Source organism: Sander lucioperca, chromosome 1 (genome assembly GCF_008315115.2).
Source record: "Sander lucioperca isolate FBNREF2018 chromosome 1, SLUC_FBN_1.2, whole genome shotgun sequence".
In the NCBI taxonomy this organism is placed as follows: domain Eukaryota; kingdom Metazoa; phylum Chordata; class Actinopteri; order Perciformes; family Percidae; genus Sander; species Sander lucioperca.
The window spans coordinates 30085433-30106658 of NC_050173.1; the positions used below are offsets into that span (position 1 = coordinate 30085433).

The 21226-nt window shown below is 40.6% G+C and overlaps 1 protein-coding gene across 5 annotated transcripts in view; it reads right to left on the reverse strand.

Annotated features, from left to right (window-relative positions):
• Positions 1-2096: 2096 nt before the first annotated feature.
• Positions 2097-21226, reverse strand: part of lnx2b (ligand of numb-protein X 2b) — a 32672-nt gene continuing 13542 nt past the window's right edge. For 3 of the 5 annotated variants that reach the window (XM_036001837.1, XM_031302976.2, XM_031302977.2), the window contains 10 exons: positions 13517-14096; positions 11526-11719; positions 10078-10277; positions 8354-8785; positions 8209-8223; positions 6405-6551; positions 5271-5445; positions 4019-4262; positions 3773-3931; positions 2097-3674 (listed from right to left, as the gene is read on the reverse strand). In XM_036001837.1, coding sequence (XP_035857730.1) covers positions 3539-3674; positions 3773-3931; positions 4019-4262; positions 5271-5445; positions 6405-6551; positions 8209-8223; positions 8354-8785; positions 10078-10277; positions 11526-11719; positions 13517-13923 — 2109 coding nt within the window. In that variant the 5' untranslated portion in view covers positions 13924-14096 and the 3' untranslated portion in view covers positions 2097-3538. The remainder of the gene's footprint in view (positions 3675-3772; positions 3932-4018; positions 4263-5270; positions 5446-6404; positions 6552-8208; positions 8224-8353; positions 8786-10077; positions 10278-11525; positions 11720-13516; positions 14097-21226) is intronic. The other 2 variants (XM_031302979.2, XM_031302980.2) reach the window with 2 other exon arrangements.

Genomic DNA, 21226 nt, shown 5'->3' on the forward strand with positions numbered 1-21226 from the left:
AAAAAGACATCAAATACAATCGAGGATAAAAACACAATAAAGTCCAGGACTTATTTCCATTGTGGTCCTCAACACATAACATCAGGACAAGACAAGACACTTACAGAGTGTGTGATAATCAGTGACATAACATAAAATCATTTTTCTTTATTTAAAAAAGAAGAAGTTATTTAATCTAATATTTAAACCTGTCTCTTCCAGTCATCTATTTAAAAAAAAACATTTTATCCCAACTTTGCATTATTTTTTTTAATGATTTGTACTTTTCCCTGTGCTGTGTTTACTCCTTCTGATGTGTTAGGAAGCACATACGTCTACAGTACATGGCGTATCGAGCAGATGGTTCTTTTGTTTCAGTCATTCTGTCCAGTGTTAGAATTATTTTCCTGAGTCTTAGTGAAGAGATTGCTGCATTGTGTTGTATTGGAGTGCCTCTGGAATAGTTGGTGAACACAGAGAAGACAGGTTGAAATCTGTTCTCTTGTACAAAGGAGATTTGAAATCCTCCTCCCTGTATTGTCCCTGTTACAATTCCTGTAAATGTTCGTCATGGTGAACCTAATCCTCACGGAGAGAGAAAATAAATTGTTGATTTTGAATTTCATTTGCTTCCTTTTTCATTTGAAATCATTCTGTTATTTACTGTCGCACTCAATGAATGATGTGTCATCTTAGTAAAAACAGATCATTCTCGACCAAAGCCCACTACAGAAATGTGGCTATTTGTCATGTTTAACAAGGTGTTGAATCGTTAACTTTAACAAGACAGTCCGCAATTAGTCGACACATTTGTTAAACTCAGGAAAGCTGTTAACATAACCTGCTGCTACTTTCTAATGTTTTGGATCAGTGGTCAGAGAATACTGGACCATGTCTTTACTTCATCTCACCACAACCCCCAAATACTGAAGTGGTGGGCTTCACTTTAGTCTGGTTGGTTTTATGGCCCTTTGTTTTCTTGTTTTCACATTCAGTCTTTCCCTGTTTAGACACAAGTTTTCAGTCACCATTTACTGCACAATTACTTCAATAGTTTAAAGCTGCCACTACTAGTTTTAGTTCATTTCTAATATCATTTGTAATGGTAGTATGAGAGGTCACCAATAGGATAATAAAGTTGTAACCTGTCCTGCAACAAGAAGTACTTTTGCTTTGGGTATTTTAAGTACATTTTGCTGGTAATACTTATGTACTTTTACTTAAGCAGAGCTTTGAATGCAGGACTTTTACTTGAAACAGAGTATTTGCACATTGTGGTATTACTACTTTTACTTAGGTAAAGGATCTGAGTACTTCTTCCACCACTGGCAATTCATTTAACAAATGACCATTGAGTGTCTGAGTGACTTACATATGTACCTTTTGCATTTGCAGCAAGTTGTACTGGTCTTACTGCCTCGTGTATCTACATGCATAAACACAAATGTGTCTGGGTTGATTGATTGGTGTATGTTTGTGTAATAGAGCAGGAGAGGATGTAAATATTACTTATGTAATCCAGATTCTTTGTACCCAAACGGTGTGCAGACTTTATAAAAACATAATTTTTAATTTTGCATGTACATATCCTGGATGATGAGGAGTTTAAGTTTCACATGGAAAAAATACATAAGTGTTTCAGAATCTTTCTTCTTTTCTATACAGTTTCCATCCACTAGGGGTCAGACTGAGCCATGAACAGACTGTACAGTTTATTGGACATTACTGACTGGGCTAAATTATTTCAATCATTTGCACTCAAAAATGTGATATTCTATCAGTAAAAGTGGCACAACTACAAAACCCCTCTGAACTCCCTGGTCATCATGAGATTGTAACCAGTAGCAGCTTATGAAGCCCAGTAACATTTATTTTCACATTGACATGCAAGTTGCAGTGATTCTTTTTTGCCGTGACCATTTTCCTGACACTATAGGGGCTTTTAGCCAGGACAAATCGTGAATCTGAAATATTTTATCTTACCTCAAATTATGTCCCTTGCTCTTTGCTACACTGATGAACTTTTCTGTGGGATCTTGTCAGCACTGCTCCGCTTTCATACCGCTTAATGTGACATCCCCCACAGTGCAGTTAGAAGCCATGATTCACAGAACAGCTTGATTTGTTAAGATTTTATTGAACATAATGAAACAGTGGACGGGTTAATACACACATTACCTACTGTATATATTGTATGTCACAGCCACTCTGACTCAAAACAATATTCTGAATTATTCTATATTATAAGTCTTGTCTCAATTATGACACAAGAAAGGCCACTGGGAATGTGTTGACACAAAAAGAACGAGGTAACACAAATGTATCTGAACAAGGCCGTTCTCCTTTAAAACTCCTATAATATAATATAATGAGAGGAAATAGTGAGGGGAAAACACATTTTTGTACAGTGAAAATTTAAGTCAAGTATACATTCTGGTTTGTCCTTCAATGTCTACAAGGCACCCGCTTATCAAAGTAATTCAGTATTATATCATACAATAAATACAGAGAACTGCTCAATGGACATGTCTGCTGTATTTCTTATTTATAGAGTACCATGTTTGATTAAGACCAAACATTCATCACAGAATCAGTTGCTTCTATAGACCAGCTCACCGTTTTAAACAATATAAAAGTGTATTTCCTGTTGCAGAATTTGTAATATCAACAGCTACCTAGGAAAATAAACTTCGACCCAAGCCGTTTCCTACCAATGCAATTCTGATTAAATGGTCTATGCAGGTTTCCCGTTAAGTTTAAACCAAAAGGGACTGTATGTCTATTCAACAACCTTCCTGTTAAAACCAAAGTCAGTTTTGGTCGCTGCAGTTGCTGTTGATGTTATCCTTAACGTCACTTTGTCTCAATTTACTTGAATTTCCATCACGGCTTCCTGCTTCTGTTGCACATCTTGGAAGTGCAATGTAAATAAAGTTCACACATGGTATAAAAGCTACAGGACAGGGTGCTGTTTCTGTCTTTGGCATGAGTCTTTACAGTCAGCATCCATCTTATTATATGTAACCATCTATAATTCTTCATCACAACTGTCTACACATATCGTAAGAACTACATTTCATCTTTGGATGCTGTTTATGTGAATCACACAAAAGATAACATTATTTAACAGGAAAGCAAAAAAAAAATACATGAAGTATTTAAAAAAAGGTGTTCCAAAAAGCAAAATCATCCTTCCAGTGTCCTTAGGATATAATTCACTGATTGTCATCATTCTTGCACCCTGATTAAACCCATTTTGTGCAATCATCTGCCCTTTGAGTGTGAGAGGACACTGAAACAAACAGGTGCCTGCTGAGACCATGCTTGGGAAAGTTCTTTCCATTGTACACAGGATGGTTCATAATCACACATGTTCTGTATTACATAACTGATCAAAAGACTGAACAACAATGCAAATATAACTATGAGTTACATATGGAAGGGACAGTGAGTCGCCCAGTCAAGAATGCAGCTGAACAGGGCGAGGATCTGTGTGTGCTATAAGCAATTAAAGAGGGTGATAGAAAGAAAAGAGAGTGAATGGGGCAGGCGTGTTTTGCTACACAAGACTCCCTGGCCAAGACACCACAGTCAATGTGACTTTATTCTTCTGCAGCTTGAGCATGGGGATGAGAGAGGAGTTGTTCATTCCTACTGTTGTGGCTCCGTTCACCGCCACAATCTCATCACCGCACCTGGAGGGAACCACACACCATTAACATGGAGAGTAAGAGTGATGAAAGGATGCAGGAGCTCATTCCGTCATGTGGGTGTCAAACTGGGCTCAACTTACTTGAGGCGTCCATCAAAGTGAGCAGGTGTACCAGGCACAATGGTTTTGATGAAGAAAGGCTGCTGGCCGTGGCTCTCCTCGTAGCCGCCGACGATACTGAAGCCCCAGCTCTCGTTGTTGGTCTTCTGCAGGACAATGTCCCGGCACCAGTGCATGGGACTGAAAGGACAAGGGCAGAGTCAGTGCTAACTCTTTCACATCAAAATGAACAGAATACACGACAAACAAGTGTCTGTGGACAAACACCTGGGTAGTCCCAGCCAGCGAGTCCACAGCGGTGTCCAGTTGAGGGCGTCGTCTCGTGGGTCGTCCACAGTGTCCAGTTCGTCCTTGTTGGCAGCCTCTGTGTCCTCCTCTGAGTCCTCGGAGAGGGTCTGGATGACACGGAGGGTCACCTGGGACTGAGCTGTCTGAGCCTTTAGCACAGAAACGGCCTCATTGTAGGTCAGCTGGGTTAGATCGACACCGTTGATGCTCAGCAGAACGTCGCCTGAGGAGACACAGATGATGTTGTAAACAGGGACAGAGACATTTTATTTAAGAGGATCTCTGTGTTCAACATGAGGATTAGTTTTGAATTTAATTTCTTTTAATTAGCGGTGAACTCAATTTGCTGTCAATTTAACCATATGGATAAGACTGGATAAAAACAGCCATCGAAATTGTGTGAAAACGATTTGGAGAAATTATTTTGGGAGGAGAAAAACGCTGTTTTAGTTTTTAGTCTGGAGGGAGGGCTGAAACGGAGAGAAAAGGATGCGTTTACAAATTTAAACGTCTTAATGTGGATGTACTTTAAGGAGGCCACACCTCTCCTAAAGAAGTCAGTGTGAAGCCTCTATTTTAGCATACATCCTCTGTTTAAGTGTCCACATTGTGTCGCTGAATAGAAGCAAGTGAAAAGAGAATTGCCCTTTTCCCTTTTAGCTAATTGTCACATTGTAATGGATTTGCAAACAGAACTGGAAATGGTTTCCCATAAACAGTTTCTTGCTGATGCTGACTTCAGTGTATTTATTCAAATGTTCCCACATAATTACTAACCTACTCTTGATACACTCACAACTCCTCTCTGTGCATTTACATTTATAGACGGTTAGTTAGCAACGATTAGTTGATGAATTGATTAGTTGGTGGACAGAAAAGTCGAATCATCATTTTCATCATTTTTTAAGCAAAAATTCTGAAAATTTGCTGGTTCAGCTAGTCAAATGTGAGGATTTGGGGCTTTTCTTTGTCGTACATAATAGGAAACTTATTATCTTTCGGTCAGACAAAACAAGAAGACGCTGCCATTTTTCACAATTTTCAACATTTTATAGACAAATGATTAATCGAGAAAATAATCGTCAGATTAATCACTAATTAAAATAATAGTTAGTTGCAGCCCTCGCCATGATTAATAACATTGCAAAGACTAATTGCAAAGCCTAAAGCTTCTTGTACAAATTCCTTATTAAAACGTCAATACCACACATCACCAGATGCTGCTTTGTACCTCTTTTGATGGTGCCATCTCGGTGAAGACAGCCGACAGGCTGCACACTCGTGATGTAAACGGGCAGACGGCTGCGAAAGTCCCTACCCCCGGCAATAGTGATACCCAGGGAAAGCCGAGGCTCCTTCTTCAGGCTCACAGTCTTCTCCTGGCTGGAAAACCCACCTGGAGGATCCTTTATAAACAGTGAGACAAATTAATACCAAGCAACGACAAGTCATCAATATTGATCAACATCACCGTATGGATTTTTAAATATGCTGGCCTTGTTCAGGACGCCATGTTTCACAAATTCTCCGCAAGAATTATTGTTGTATCTTATTTTGTTTCACACACACACACACACACACACACACACACACACACACACACACACACACACACACACTTCAGCCTCTCCAGGATCCTTTGACTTAATTGATTCCTCTTACAAAACCACTCGTAGAAACAAATGTGAAACATTTGAGAAGGAGCTGAGAGGTAAGGGTAGAGGTAATGTGTGAGGATCAACACTAAGCTCTCGTAGTGGAAGAGATGTGTGGAAAGTGACAGCTTCAACCAGCCTCCTTGTTTCTCTCTGGAGTCTGTAAACCATCAGAAGGGAAGCTGGGGGGAGGAGGGGGCTCTTCCTCCCCCCAGCAGGGAACCCATCCCCCCCCCCCCAGCAAGACGAAAAGGCTTGACTCTGCAGGCGAAAGCTAACTGTTACCAGCTTTGATCCTCTGCCACCCAAAGAAACAACCAAAAAAACAACAAGACAGTGGCCCCGTAGCGGCAGAGTGAGCAGCACCCCAGGCCTTTTGATCAGGACAGAGGGAGGCTTTCATCTCCGATCACTGACACAGGTGTCTGCTCTCAAAGCCTCTCACCCCCGACTGGGGAGGGGGGGGGTTGCTTTTCTTCCTACTGACAGTGTATGGTACAACTGAGTGTGACTGACAAAGGAGCGGTCATCACAATTACACTGTGTAAACAGAAACATGTAAAGTTTGTAAGATACCGCGAACAACATTGCGGTTAGTGGTGTATAAGGGAGTTGCAACAGCTGGAAAGGGCCCAAATAAATGTAGATACAAACCATGTTATTCAATAAGTAGTTTGAGCATTAGTATGTGAGGAAATGTTCTGTGTTACCTTCATGTAGGTGGACCGGCGCCTGAAGTACTGCATCTCAGGTGCCCTCCTGGCTGCTCTGCTGTGTTGTCCCTCTCTGCTGCTTCCTCCTTCCTCCTGAGTCTCTGCAGGTCTCATCACCACAAAGTTCACACGCACCTCACTCGCCTAAATGCACACAAAAAAGGTTTGGGTTTTCATTTTGGAAGTTTTATATGTTTTGTGCAATTCACAACATTTAATTTATATTACTGCCGATGATTATGGATTGTCAAATTGATTTGCTACCTTTCTGGCAGCCTCCAGACTAACTTTTTTTTTACTAGCAGCACTGTAGCCCCTAAATGAAAATTTTAGGGACACAGGCAGAAAATGTAGGGGTGCACACCTTAAATCAACCTGCAATGCAATTCTTCACATTTTCCCCATTTTAATTGTATTAATGATAAATGCTTTGGTGATAAATACAGAAACTACAATGTGCTGTTTTATTTTAGTTCACAGTCACATTTGAATTGAATGGTCCATACCAAATACACAATCAGAAATGTAAACAAAGCATTATTACTGTCAATGTACGTATTACTGCCTCATTCAGGCTCTCTCTCCATCCCTCCTCTCTGTGTTTTTTTGTTAACACTGAAATAACAATCATATTTAAGGTGATGAAACTTCCACGGAAAGGGAAGTATCTAACTAAAGGCCGTTTTATGGTTCTGCGTAGAATCGACAACGTACCCCTGCAGACCCCCGCAGACCCCTCTGCGTCTACGCCGGACCCTACGCCGTAGCCTGACATGCACCTCTCGAAAAATTTAACTACACGTCACAACCACGCACGCCGCTCGGCCGTGGCTTGGTAGCGTTGCATTTCCCCCGACTCATTTCTTGGTTCTCCTTCTCCATAAACAACGTTAAATCAAGGAGAGGGTTAACTTTTCCTGCTACAGATTTCCCACCGTGGTCAGAAAGCATAGGGGAGACACGTTGTTTCTCTCACTATGACTCTAGAGTCATAACTTTCTCCGAAGACAATTGCCGTCACTCTCTCACTTTCTCCCTCGCTCTATCACCCACTCCCCCACACACACACACACACACACACACACACGCTGGCTCGAGGCAAACACCAACGCACAAGTAAACAAAGAGTTTCGCAATTGACTCTCCGGAAACCACACGCCTCCTAGTGTTGACGCAGAACTCCGAAAGGGTCACAACGCCGTAGGAGCGACGGCGTGGAGTTAACGCACAACCATAAAACAGCCTTAAGTATTCAACACCCAGTGTGGGAAAGATTGAGTGATGACATTCAAAACACACAAGCACATAGCTTATGAACTGCAACATCGGGATTTTCATGAAAACATGGTAATGACAGCGCCGTGCAACTGCATCACTTTTCTGTTGTGTGGTGTAATGAATTCTCTAACCAAGTGAATGAGGCTTGAGGCTTTTAGACCTGTTTTGTTAATGTTAAATCATTGGAAAGCAGTGACTGTTCTGAAAGTATTTATTTTTTCTGCATTCAAGTGTTTGTGGGAAACCCCAACAAGTGATGATGGGAAACTAACAACAGCCGAACATCAGTCTTTTATGATTTAACTTCATAATTCACATTATTCTTTTCAGAATGTCCATGTTTGCATTCTGTTTGTTTTCTTTGTTTCTCAGAAGTTCATTTGTGCAATACTTTTTATAATACAATACAATACTTTTTTCAACCCAAATCTGTCTGTAATTTCTTAAATGCACTAACACAAATGATTTCAAACTAGTCCATGCTCACAAATACATTATCACAACAACTAAATGTTCAACATACCTTAATAAACTCAGCCTGGAAGAAAGAAAATCAGTCTTTATACTTATGGCATGCTTTAGAAAAATGTCTTTGATAATGTAGAGTGGGTTATTTGTAGTTAATGTGCTAAAATGTACAAAATCATATCTTCGGTCCTTTAATATACCTGTATGATCTGGGCGGCGCTCTCGGGTGTACCGTGCCTCAAGTCATGTCCGTTGATGGCCAACACCTTGTCATTGTTCCTCAGTTTTCCGTCTTTGGCTGCCAAACCACCAGCCAGCAGGTCCAGGATGAAAACCCCACTCTCATCAGATTTGCGGATGAGTTTGATGCCGAGCGGTTCGGTGCGCTGACTCTTCATTAGCGTCACCTGCAGGACTGTGCCGGGGTTGTTATTGGTGGTAGCGTTGCCATGGGGACTGTGAGAGGGCTGGGAGGCGGTGGAAGTGGTGCAAGAGGAAGGGTGGTGATCAGACCGTGGATCCCTTGATTTGAAACCTTTCTCCTGCATAACAGTGAGCCTGAGGAGGGAAGGCTGCCGCAGCACTGCGATGGCCCGGGCATGGGGGACTGAAGCCAGGCTGACATCATTCACCTGGAGACACAACGTCACAGAGAGAAGAAACAACAGTCAGTGGTGCAGCAGCCTAATACAAACATTGCAGTACATGCTGCACGTGGATGCTGGCACTACAAAAAGTTATGAGATGTTTTTTGTTGAGCAGAAAAGTGAGATTTTTGCCCCTTGAAGCTCTGTTTCAATTGATTGTGCCATCTGACATATCTGACTTTTATAACATATCTGTATTTCCTGCATCAGAATGATCAGAACCAGAACAAATACTAGATACAAGTTGTCGTCAGCTTGCCTCTTCTGTTTAAAATAAGAGCCTTTCTAAACAAAATTTGCCTCACAAATCTGATGTGAAATTTGTCCTTCATAAAAATCAATGCATCGATTCAAGGGTAAGAAAAAGAATGATCATAGTGACGCAATCTTCACTCGTCTTCACTGTATCTCTTTACATCCACCAGCGTTCCACAAAGCCAAAAAAAACTGCAGCTAATGTTTCACATCCTGAAGGCAGGTTTTTGTTTGCATTTCCAAGTTTGGGATTGGTTGGCTACGGAGGAAAAGCAACAGAGCCGAAGCTCAAATAGTTTGTAAGCTCGGTTTACAGCGCTACCATGTTCCAGGAGATCCAGAGGGTAGAAATACAAGGAGGACATTGTTGGAGGACAGCAAACTGCAACTTATTTAAATCTTCAGTTACATTGTGCACTTCCATTCTCCTCTGTGGAAAACAAAAGTGTTACTGCAAATAAACCATACTCAAGTAGTTCATGAATGTTTATAATATTTACATGGGTATTGACACTGAACTCCAATATTTAGATAATAAAATGTCTATAAAATTGGAATATCATAATGGAACTAGAGCTACAACGATTAGAAGATTAATAGATAAGTCTTCTGCAAGTAAAAATGAATCAATGAATTATAGTAATTTTTCAAGCAAAGATGCCAAACATTTAATGACTCCAAGTTCTTACATTATAGAAAATGTTTTGATTTTTTGGTTTGGACTCTTGGTCTGACAAAACCAAGATGTCACATTGGGCTCTAGGATATTGTAATAAAATGTAATGTTTCAATCAGGTAAAGCTATAAACATATTACCACGCCTTGTAACCATTGAGCTAAGAACCGGTTTATCAAGCACCATGTTCACAATACCGTGAGAATGCAATGACAAATTGTTTATGCAAAAATATGCTGAACTGAACTGTGTCACGCTACGCCACTAGGATATGTCTGAATTCCCATGCTGAAAAATGGAAGATGAGTACTTGACTTTTCTCATTTAGTTTCTGAGTCTCTCTCACCTCTAAGATGTGGTCGCCTGGGGCCAGTCTGCCATCGCGAGCTGCTAGCGAGTCCCGGACAATCTCCTGGATGACTATGTTCCCTAGCGGTGTGTCTTTCCCCCCCACAATGCGAAGGCCCAGATCCTCCTCGGGCTCTTCTCTGAACAGCTCCACCACATTGGCCTCGGCCACCAGACTGGACCGCAAGGGGGTGTTGTCTGGAGGGACGTGGAACAGTTAAAATAAGTGGAATACATATAGCTGTTTATTACTGTTTATGAAGCAAATACTCCCACTCCTCTGCTCTTGTTGGCTGATTACACTTTAAAAAAAGTTGCTATTAAACAAACAGTATGTGCAATAGCAATGCGCTATCCATCATTCCTATAGGAAGTTATAACACTCTTACCTGGGAGTGCAAAAACATGACTTAAAGAATAGTCTGTTGATCCAGACTAAGGCCTACCTAACTGATAAGACTGAATAACGTGGGTGTCTGCGTCGTAGTTTCCAAAGGTCTCCATTTCTGCCCGTCCAGACAACAATGAAACACCGGAGTTTTCAAACTTGAACGGGATCAGCAGTGTTTCCAAATGTCTGCTTTTAGGGACTTGGACACAGCGGGGTAGTGTGGACGCGAGGTGTAAACGTAGCAAAGGATATGCATTTTTAAACAAAAACGTATTAGTGTGGATGTAGCTTTAGGCATGAATTCAAGAGATAGTATAACCTGGAAAATTCAACGTGCTACTATTTTTATGCTAAAAAAAAATTATATTTCAACAATCAATAAATATAAAGCTTAATTGCAGAATTTAAACGTGTAAGCTCATTTTATTTCCTTTACGGGATTTTAAGAGCATAAAACAGTAATCTGATTAAAATAGATATTATAATGCCTGCCATGCAAACTTCTCTGCGTACACTGATTACCAGTTGCCTGGCAACTATGTTTTAGTGGAAATTGGCCTCTCGTTCTGGCTTGCAGGTTGCTTTGAGGGTTTTTCCCGGTGATGAGACTGTCTGGTTACTACATCTGTGAGGTGCTACATGTTCCTACGACTTGCCTGATGAGTCACCTGTGACAGACTCAGAATCAAAACCTTAAGGCTAAAAACATCACCATTCTGTCCGTGTGTTTCGACAACCATCCACACAGGCACAGGGGGAAAGGCAAGAATTTAGGTTTTCTGCAATCACCCCAAGTGAGGAAGCTATTTCCATTCAACCTAGAAGCTTCTATAAACATTATTCCGTGTCACTCACAGCCACAGTATGACCAGCCTCCTATTGCAAATCATTTCAATAGAAGTGTTGATTTGAATTATTTTGTTTGTTTGTACGTGGGTACAAAGAAAACAGAAAGGTCGCCGTACTTGTGCTTTGTTATTTGAACAGAAAACAGACTCATGGGACTGAATCGTGGATATAGTGGTGGTTGTTAGTATGTTAAAATGACTCCATACCATCCTCACTTTCTTCATAGGCAGGATTAATCAGCCCAGGCTCAGTGTGATCTCTGGTGGGATGCTGGGGAAGCGTTGCTGAATGTTTAGCATCACCAGACGACTCTCCGTCACCCTTACGCCCCTTTAGCTCATTCCACGAGGGCCTCTTCCTCTTCTCTGCTTCCTCCCTCAGTCTTCTAAAAACAGGACATCTGAGGAAAGATAGGAACATGGAGGAAACTAGTAAAGCGAATGATATGGCTAATGATCAACCAGTGATTTTACTTTTAGAAACAACACAATCTTTATTGTGAAATAAAAGGGGATGTTCTAAAATGTTTCAGGTTACCAAGGAGTGTGAAACAAAATGGATGCTTAAAGTGTTTTGAGAGGGCAAAAAGGAGACAAGAAAAGAATATTCATTCACAGGTTTCAGAAGAGAAGCACTATGCAGATGAATAGACAATTTCACTGCATTGCAGGGTGTCTGGGCGAGACAGGTTGAGTCTGATTAAGTCAGTCAGAGTGCTTGGACTGCTGCTTGTTCCATATGCCTGAACTTTGTCTCCATATTGTTTGCACAGAGAGGCTGCAGCAGGACTATCTGCCACCCACAACTGAATGCGTCATGGCTGGCCACCAAGATGATAAGCACCACACTGGCCATGTGAAAAACAAGTCGACTGACCCGCACCTCACCTTAAGCTCAATAATTAAAAGTCTGTGTTCAAAGAGGGACAATAAATGGTACAGCTTCAAAAAGGGGAAAACACAGCCTTTGAAAGTGCACATAGAAGAGAAACAAACAATTTTGATGACAGTTGTTTTACATTCCTGAGAAGTAGTCCAAATTATTTTGACATGACTTCAACTTCAGATCTTATGTTTACCTTCAAGTGGAAATGCGTGCATGCAGTTATGTATAGGGGAGAACTGACATTTACACCTTACAAAAAAAGGCATCCATCCACTTTAAGGAATAGTTAGCATTTTGGGAAGCTTTTTTGCAGAGAGTTAGATGAGAAGATTAATACCACTCTCATGTCTGTATGATATACATGAAACTACAGCCAGCCGAAATTTGTCATTTTTACACTTCAATTTCATATGGATTAAACAAACATTAAAATGTGTGAAGTAGTGAACTTAAGAGGAACAAACCCAAAGGTAGATGTTTCCCCAAGCTTCCAATCTTTATGCTAACCTAAGCTAATTTAGCTTCATATTAACCTGACAGATATGACTGTGATATCAATCTCTCGAAAAAGAAAGTGTATTTCCAAAAATGTCAAACTATTCCCTTAGTGACCAGTCAGTCGGATTTGTTTTCAGTGAATAGTAGGATGGCTCAGTTCAACACCTTAGAGACAATTTAATTCAACTTTGGAAGTAATATGTCATTGTCATGTTTTTAGATACAGCATTATGTTGCTATGAATTATTACCCTGTGCTCACTGCTTTGCTTACATGCCCACGACCTTGCACTATAATATACTACCCACTGTAATATACAACTCTTCAGATGTATTCCCGGGTTCTCCCCGATATGCCTTGGCCTTCATTTGAACCCGTGCCTTGAATCCCTGCTAAAAGCCTCTCTGTGCCTCTTGACAAATTGATGAAATCCAGGATTCCAACCATAGTGATGTATCATCCATGCATTATCTTAATAATTTGTGTGAAACAAATTCTGTTGTTGGTGAAAACTTCTGATTTGTATTAGGTACTTGTTGGCTTACCACTGCTGCAGCATAACATAAATCTTATGAAACTACACCTATTACCAAAGGTTCAAAAAGTAGTATTTGTTAAACCATTGTACAGGATTACATTACATTAATATGTAATATTGTGAACACCCCTTTCTATTTGATAGAGGGGGAATATTTGTTTTTTCATTCCTGTCTAAAATAACACACTGTGACCAATCATTTTAGCCAGGTCAAGGTTTAACAATATCCACTGAAATGACTGTCATGACCTGTCAGCATCCCATTCAGAGTCTCACCTGTTGTGTAGGTGAGGCTGCAGTTCACAGCGCTGCATCTGCTGCTGACACTCTGCAGCGTGGGGGCACATCACAGTCAGCTTGTCCAGCAGGTTCCGAACCAGCAGACTGGAGGGACGGCATTGATGTAACTGCAGCCGCAGGCGGTCCACAGGGCAGAAGTCCTGCTCTTTCAAGAAGTTGCTCAGACAATGAAAGCAATATGTGTGGCCACAAGGGGTGTCCATAGGTCTGAGGAGGGGCTGCAGGCAGATGTGGCAAACCAGTTCATCATCCACCTCATCCTGGTACTCATACAGGTGGCTGTCCAAGCCCTCATGCTGCTGGCCACACTCTTTACACACCCGCGCCCACGACAGACCCGGAGTGCTACTGCTGCCGGCAACTTTGGTTTCTGTTGTAGCCATTGGCTGAAGATCAGTCCAAACGTCTTTGGAAATGATCAGCGTCCTGTTATCTCCTTAAAAACTGTCTGGTCACAAGTCTATGCCTGCATGTCCAAAGCTAAAATCCATTCAAACTGTGAGAGTGAAACAATGATCCAGTTGACAATGTTATCTCCATGTCTTCATTTTATTTTCTGTAGAGAGAGAAACACAGTAAGGCCTAGTACAGAATTTGGACTATTTCTACTCATACCAGCTAGCTCCACAGGAAATGACAAATCCACAGAGCAGCAGCAATATGGCAGCAAGCTGCAGCTGCTTCCTCTCAGCTAGTTTCCTGAGGGACAAAAGGAATTCTCATCTTAGCTAAAAGTCACTGTGCTCCACATTGAAAGGGCTAAACTCTGTGAAATGAGGCAAGAGTAAAAGGAATAAAGTCAAACCCCTGCTAATGGAAAGGAACAAAGGCATGGCCCTACATGAGAATAAGAGTTTTGAATGAACTGAGCAGAAATGCAACCCCAATCACTAATGACCCCTTGAACCCAATCGGCAGTGGTCTCCATCCCTTTGTGCAGCTCCTAATCTCCTTTAATTCTCTCATAAGAGGGCTGATTAGGATCACATTCTTTAGAGAAACGTGTATCCATTTAATCCACATTTGAACATATATCAATATATGAAAATATATAAAATAAACTGACATATCATAAATTACACCGAATATACATTGGGTTAGATCATAAAATCCAGCTTGTAAGATAAATTGCATCCACTTAAACAGTGCATGCATGGATTTATTAACTGCTCATTATGGTTGGGAGTAAAAAGCACTATTAAGTTGCAGTAAATGGCATCTGTATGACATAAGTAAGGAGTTTTGTGCTGAACACAGTTCAGCACAAAACTCATGAAGAGTTCATGCTGTCTGAGAGACTAAACTGGCACAGAAACACCACCAAATACCACCTTAAGACATTTGACTTTGTCCTAAGAACACAGAGGAGTACAGAAGAATGTTCTCTTGCACATTACCACATATGAAAAAGAAAAAATATAAGTCCAAGATTTCAGGTACAAAAAGGCTGCTTTATCTTCAGTGTTATTGTCTTGGAGCGACTCACCCGAGCTGATATCTTCCCAGTAGCCACTGCACGCAAACATGAGACTCTAACCTCACAGCTGCCTGAAGCCTGAATGAAACCAGAGCCCTGCCTCTCTAGTAGCACACAGTTAGAATAATGTGTGTGGTGTGTGTGTGTGTGTGTGTGTGTGTGTGTGTGTGTGTGTGTGTGTGTGTGTGTGTGTGTACACATATTTGTGTGCATGAGTGTGGATGTGTATGAGCTCTGACTGCACCGGTGTGAGGAATGCAGTGGGGAAATGGTGTAACTAGGCAGAATGAGGAGTGTTCCTTCTGCCTCTGTTAATGCCTGTGAATGTGTGTGTGTGTGTGTGTGTGTGTGTGTTTGGGGGGCTCAGACTGCTGATGTTGCACTACCACAGGTAAAGCAGTAAAGTACTCTCCGTAGCTGACGTGCGCCTTTCCACATACATGCACACTGGTTGAGGTCACACACACACACACACACACACACACACACACACACACACACACACACACACACACACACACACACACACACACAGGCCTTCTTTCTCTCTTTGTCTTTACTTTGAACAAGTGATACCTCATCCTGTAATGGATAGGGGTCATGGATCCTGTAGCACAGAGAGGGAAACACAGTAGAAACGAGTCTGTGCTTTGTTTATTTGGAAATCATATGGCGTGGTGCAAAAATGTGAAACAAGAGATAAACGATACAACACTCTTACATTAAATACACCATGCTGCCCTACTGCAAAGGATACATCGCTTTATACCAAAGGTGTAATTTTTGCTTTGTGATAAAGTAACGTGCACTAGCAGGGAGTCTCAGTTGACCACAGAAAGCACCTAATGGATTTCACTGAGGATGAAACATGTCTTCATCAGAGCAGAGGTCATCTACACAGGAAGACATACAGCGACCCTGGAGATTACTGGGACCCTCCTGCTTATTGTGTCTGAAGGTGGCTGGCTCTGAAGCTATCTATCACTGTCCACTATTACCACACTGACACAGCAGTATATCCATGTTTCTCAAGGATATGGCATGACATCAATAAAAGATACTCGTCTTACTTGAGATCCTCCATGTGAAATGGACCACTCTGTAGTGCAAAAAGGAATCGTCGATTGATTAATTGATTGATTAGTCAATAGAGCTCCGGGCGTCACGTGACTTGAGTGTTTACGCCGCCATTTTGGCAGGAAAGTAGTGGCAAAAATGAACGGCGCCAGCACGGATTTCAACCCATCCGAGTTTAATTCAAAAGACATAGGCAGCTATAAAGCAAAACTTGATCGATTAAACATTAGTGATCCATATAATGCTCCCGGAGTTATTTTTACGACCTTTACAGGTGAAACGGAAAGCGTCCCTGACCTTCAGTATCCCAATGGACGCAATCAGCTGGATCTGTGATGAATATTCAGCTTTGGAGTCTACTGGCTAAAAATTGCATTGTCGTCACTGGAAGGATAAGTTAAAGTGTAACGTTAATGCAGTCAGTGTTATAACTTGTATAGCTAGCTAGCGTTGGCTAATCTGTAACGTTCGCCAACGGTTAGCTACTAACGTTGGCTAACGTACATTATATCAGTGCACTTTTCATCACAAAAATGCCATTACATCTTTATTACAGGTAAGTCATTCCCAGAGACTGAATGATCCTCAGTTGAAGCCATGGGTGGTTGTCAGGAGTGATGGGGGTTGTGTTAGGAGCCCACTGTAATTGCACAGCTGGACTGGGTGAGTGCTGCTCCCATATGTCAGCTGTGTTGTTGATTTGACCATGCAGATCAGCTGGCTTAACCACAGTTGCTTCTAGCACGTTTTATGGCAGCAATCCATTTACTTCTTCTCTCGGGATCTTTAGGAACCCTATAAAATGCTTTCCCTTTATCTTTTTCCCGATGGTTCTGGCATCCCTGCGCACAGCAGCTATCCACCATGTTGAACCATGGTGTTTACTGAAAAGGGCAGCAAATTACAATAGGAGCAACTACCTAGTAACGTAGCTAACTCATAATGACTCTGGCTCGGTTCCGACTCTGGCGCTCGGCTCTCCACTTTCCTGCCAAAATGGTGGCGTTTTGATATTGACTGGTGCATGCTGGGATTGCGTGACGTCAACTTCCGGAGCTCTATGAATCGATTAGTCGATTCCCTATCGACAGCTTTTTAAATGCAAGTTTTGCTGCTTTTCAGTTTTATATTATCAACTGGTGCAGTGCCCGTTCAAAACGAGCCTGTTCGGGACGGCCGATTGCTTGGCCTCCGGTATTGCTGCTTGCCGCTTTCTTGAGAACCGCTCATCCAAACAAACAACTTCACACTCAGCACTGCGCTTCCTTGGTCCTGAGCAATACACCTGCCATGACATAGTGGTTGCATCATTTGCCATCAGCTAGCTATTTGGACAGACTATTTCTGGGAACAAAAGCGTTCATTCTGAACCATGAAATGTTTGAGTTTGCTACAATGTAACATCTATGGTCTCTCTTTCTTCATCTGTTCTTTTTTAATTAACTGTAGTGAGCGTTCAGCAGTGTAACAGTTAATAGGGGTCCCCTCTCAATACACTACACAGTGTACCTCTGGTGGTAGTTACACATTACTAATAAATATGTCCCGTAGATCTCAAGAGCTCGCACTCAACACTGCACTTTCTTGGGGACCATCGGCAATGCACCGGCCAAGTGTGTAATCGATCAGATGAACTGATGGTTGTTGAAAAAATTGAACGACAGTCAGGGACTCCTTCCATAAAGTGAATATCTGGGGGTTTTGGACTGTTGGTCAGACACCTTAGATTTAGGGTAAATTGTGATGTGCATTTTCTTTTTACTAATTTTGGAAATTCAATTGACTAAATGATTAAAGGACATATGTGGCAGTTTAATTGATAATTAAACTAACAGTTGCAGCTCTAAACCGACTATATTTGGGGTTTGGACTGTTAGACAGAGAAAACAGGCCATCTGAAGACGTTACCTTGAGACATTTTTTATTATATTCTGACTAGACTCAACTATTGACTAGTTAATCAAACAAATAAGGGAGTAAGCGATAATGAAAATTACTTGCAGCCCTAGAAAAGTGTAAATCAATCAATCATCAATCAAATTTTTAATTTTAATTTTAAATGAAACATGGTCTCAGTGCACTTTACAGCAACAAAACAATTGAACAGCATTAAAGCAGTAATAATAAACAATACAGAACCAGCAACATAAGAGAATAAGTGAAAAAGGTTTGTTTGTGAAGGATGCAGAAAGGATGGTGTGTTATGGTTGGCTGTAGTATAATGTACACATAAATGTACATTTTCATTTCAGTCATCTGTTTTAAGAAAAATCCTTTGTATCAACATCTCTATTAACATATCTACCTCAACAACACAAGTACATACAGTATATTCAATGTAATCCTAATTCTACACTAGAGCAAAAACGTTTTTTTTAACAGAAATCCCACACTTAAAGAAACACTTGAAGTCCATGTTTGTGAAACTAACACAACCAGACAGTTTTATAATAAGACAGGATGAAAATGTTTTTACAGGTTAGGAGCCAACCAAAGCATATCTGCTCAATACAACCAGCCTTAATGAGGGAATGCCTTATCCAAATCAAATGCTTTGTAATCATGTGACGATCTAAGCTTTGGAAGGAAATGTCTGTGGACAGACAGTGTCCTCCAGTCTCCCGGAGGATTACCATCTGTAGAGGTGGCGTTCTTTCAAAGCTGAGCCAAATCCCTCGCTTTGATGGTCGATATGAGTGAGTCACATGTGCAGCCACACCCTCAGTGAAGGCAGGTGAAGCCAAATAATTTCTCCATGACTCCATGAGACAGGAGGTGTGTCACGTCTACCTCTGCCTTACGCCAATGTCTGGGACTACCAATATAAATAAATGCTGCACATGAAGTGGAAAATGAATCAAATTACTATCCAAACGTGAATGACTCTTAATCACCAGCGTTTACGTATGACATAATCAAGTAAAAAGCTCCAACACGTCTGAGATTAAACTTTTATGGCTGCCTCAGTTTCACGTTACTTATAATGAGTTATGTAGATATTTTCTCTGATCAGTAATTAAAATAAAATACTATTTATTTATCTACTTTGAGCACTGTTTGAACATTAAGTAACAACATGCAAAGTCTCCTAAATACAATGACCAATATTTGCATATCTGTATGCAGGAAATAATCAACAACACAAACCATCTGAGTGACATTATAAACCATTATTTTCCAAAGGGTTTTCCACTCCAACTTCTTCCCAGTTTGTACTTTCATACAACCAAACCAGTTGGATTCTCAGCCTCACTGCAGACTCACACATGGTGTGGTGGTACCAGTGTCTCGCCGGCAGGTCACACAAGGAGGTTAAGCTTATATTCACAGGGCTGCTGAGACTCCCACTGTACAACCCTCTTCACTGCACATACCAAACAAACACCACAAATGGCATTAAGTTATTATCAGCCAAGGATGTTGCCTTTGTATTCAGCATGAAGAGCAGAAGGTAACTCATAAACAAAAGCCCTGTGGGCATTTCCTAACAGTGAAAGTCATTCACTTAATCAACCAACTCAAACAGAAATGAGTGTTATTACTCAGCAGGTGATTGATTTTTCTCAAAAAAGATAAATGGTCAAATAAGGCTGGTTGGGATGGTTGGGATCTGGATTTTAGTGACCTTCACATCGTGTTCCTTTTTTCCCCACGACAATTTATCTTAAAAACTCTGTTGTCTGCGTACTTGCAACAGTTACTGCAGACGTGGCACAAATACTAAAATACTTTGGTCACACTGAAGTACTGTTACTTTACTGATATATTACTGAAGGTGAAGTTGATTACTCTAGTTGAAAGGTACAAAAGCAGTGCTTTTAAAGACGGGTCATTTCAGACACAGACCAGTGATGAAGGAAGTTCTCCCTTAAGGTACCTTTACTTTCAGAGTGTTATGTTATCGTAATGGTATTGATGAAGGACACATTATATAACAGTAAACTAGAGTGGCTTCATTAGTTTGGCACTTACTGCATAGAGAAGGAACATAGGGCAACCATTTACTTATCTTAGATTTGAAGATTTGCAACCTATGTACTATTTTAAACTATGATCTCATTGTTCCTTTGCAATCTGGATATTTAAATATTTTTCCCATTTCTCTTATGCCAGAAGTATCCACCTTTTCATCTAGACTTGCTGACTTTGCTGCTATTAATCACATCACACCACTATGTCACTCTTGCCTTCTAAATGTGTCTTTGTCTTGTCTTTGCCTTTGTGTACTTTCTATTTTTACTGCTATTCTTATTTTAGTTTTATAGCCCTCTTGCTATTCTTTTTTTTTTTTTTACTTTCTCTATTTACTATTTATTTCTGTCCTTGCACTGCTGCAACAACGACATTTTCCCTCTTGGTTTCAACAAAGCCTTATCGTATCTTATTATATTCTATAAACTGATCATCTGTTTTGTATGTAAAATCTTTTCATCAGTAACTACAGCATTCAGATAACTGCAATAGAGTAAAAAGTATAGTATATCCCTGTAAAGTGAAGTATAAAGCACCATTAAATGGAAATACTCAAGTAAAGTACACTCAAAATTGTACTTGAGTAAATTTACTTAGCTCTTTTCTACCACTGATGTTGACAGCTAGATAGATAGATAGATAGATAGCTAGATAGATAGATAGACAGACCGATAGATAGATAGATAGATTTTATTGTTCCCAAGTTGGGAAATTATTGTGTTACAGCAGCAGATTATCCAGGCATTGCACGGTAACAGTAAATACAAAGTAATATATATTACATATAATCATTAGAAGAGATAAATATCTATAGAATAGCCTACACAATATATATAATATACTATATATTAGAATAGTATATTCCATAATCCATATAGCCTACTGTATATTTATATAAAGATGAAGGTAGAGATCAGGTACTTCAGAGTTACCATTTTATACATGACAAAGCTACTCAATAACAGTAACAAGGACATTTGTAATCACTTTTTCACCCCTGCCTGGATGTGTGTGTTGTCACTGGGAGCATAAATAACTCACTGCCCCCCTCTTGTCAGCCCATGACTGCTGGTTTGGTCCTAATCACTACACCACGATGTGACAGATCCAAATGACAGAAGAGGTAATAAAAGTTAGCCTTCATAGGTATCTCTTTGGTT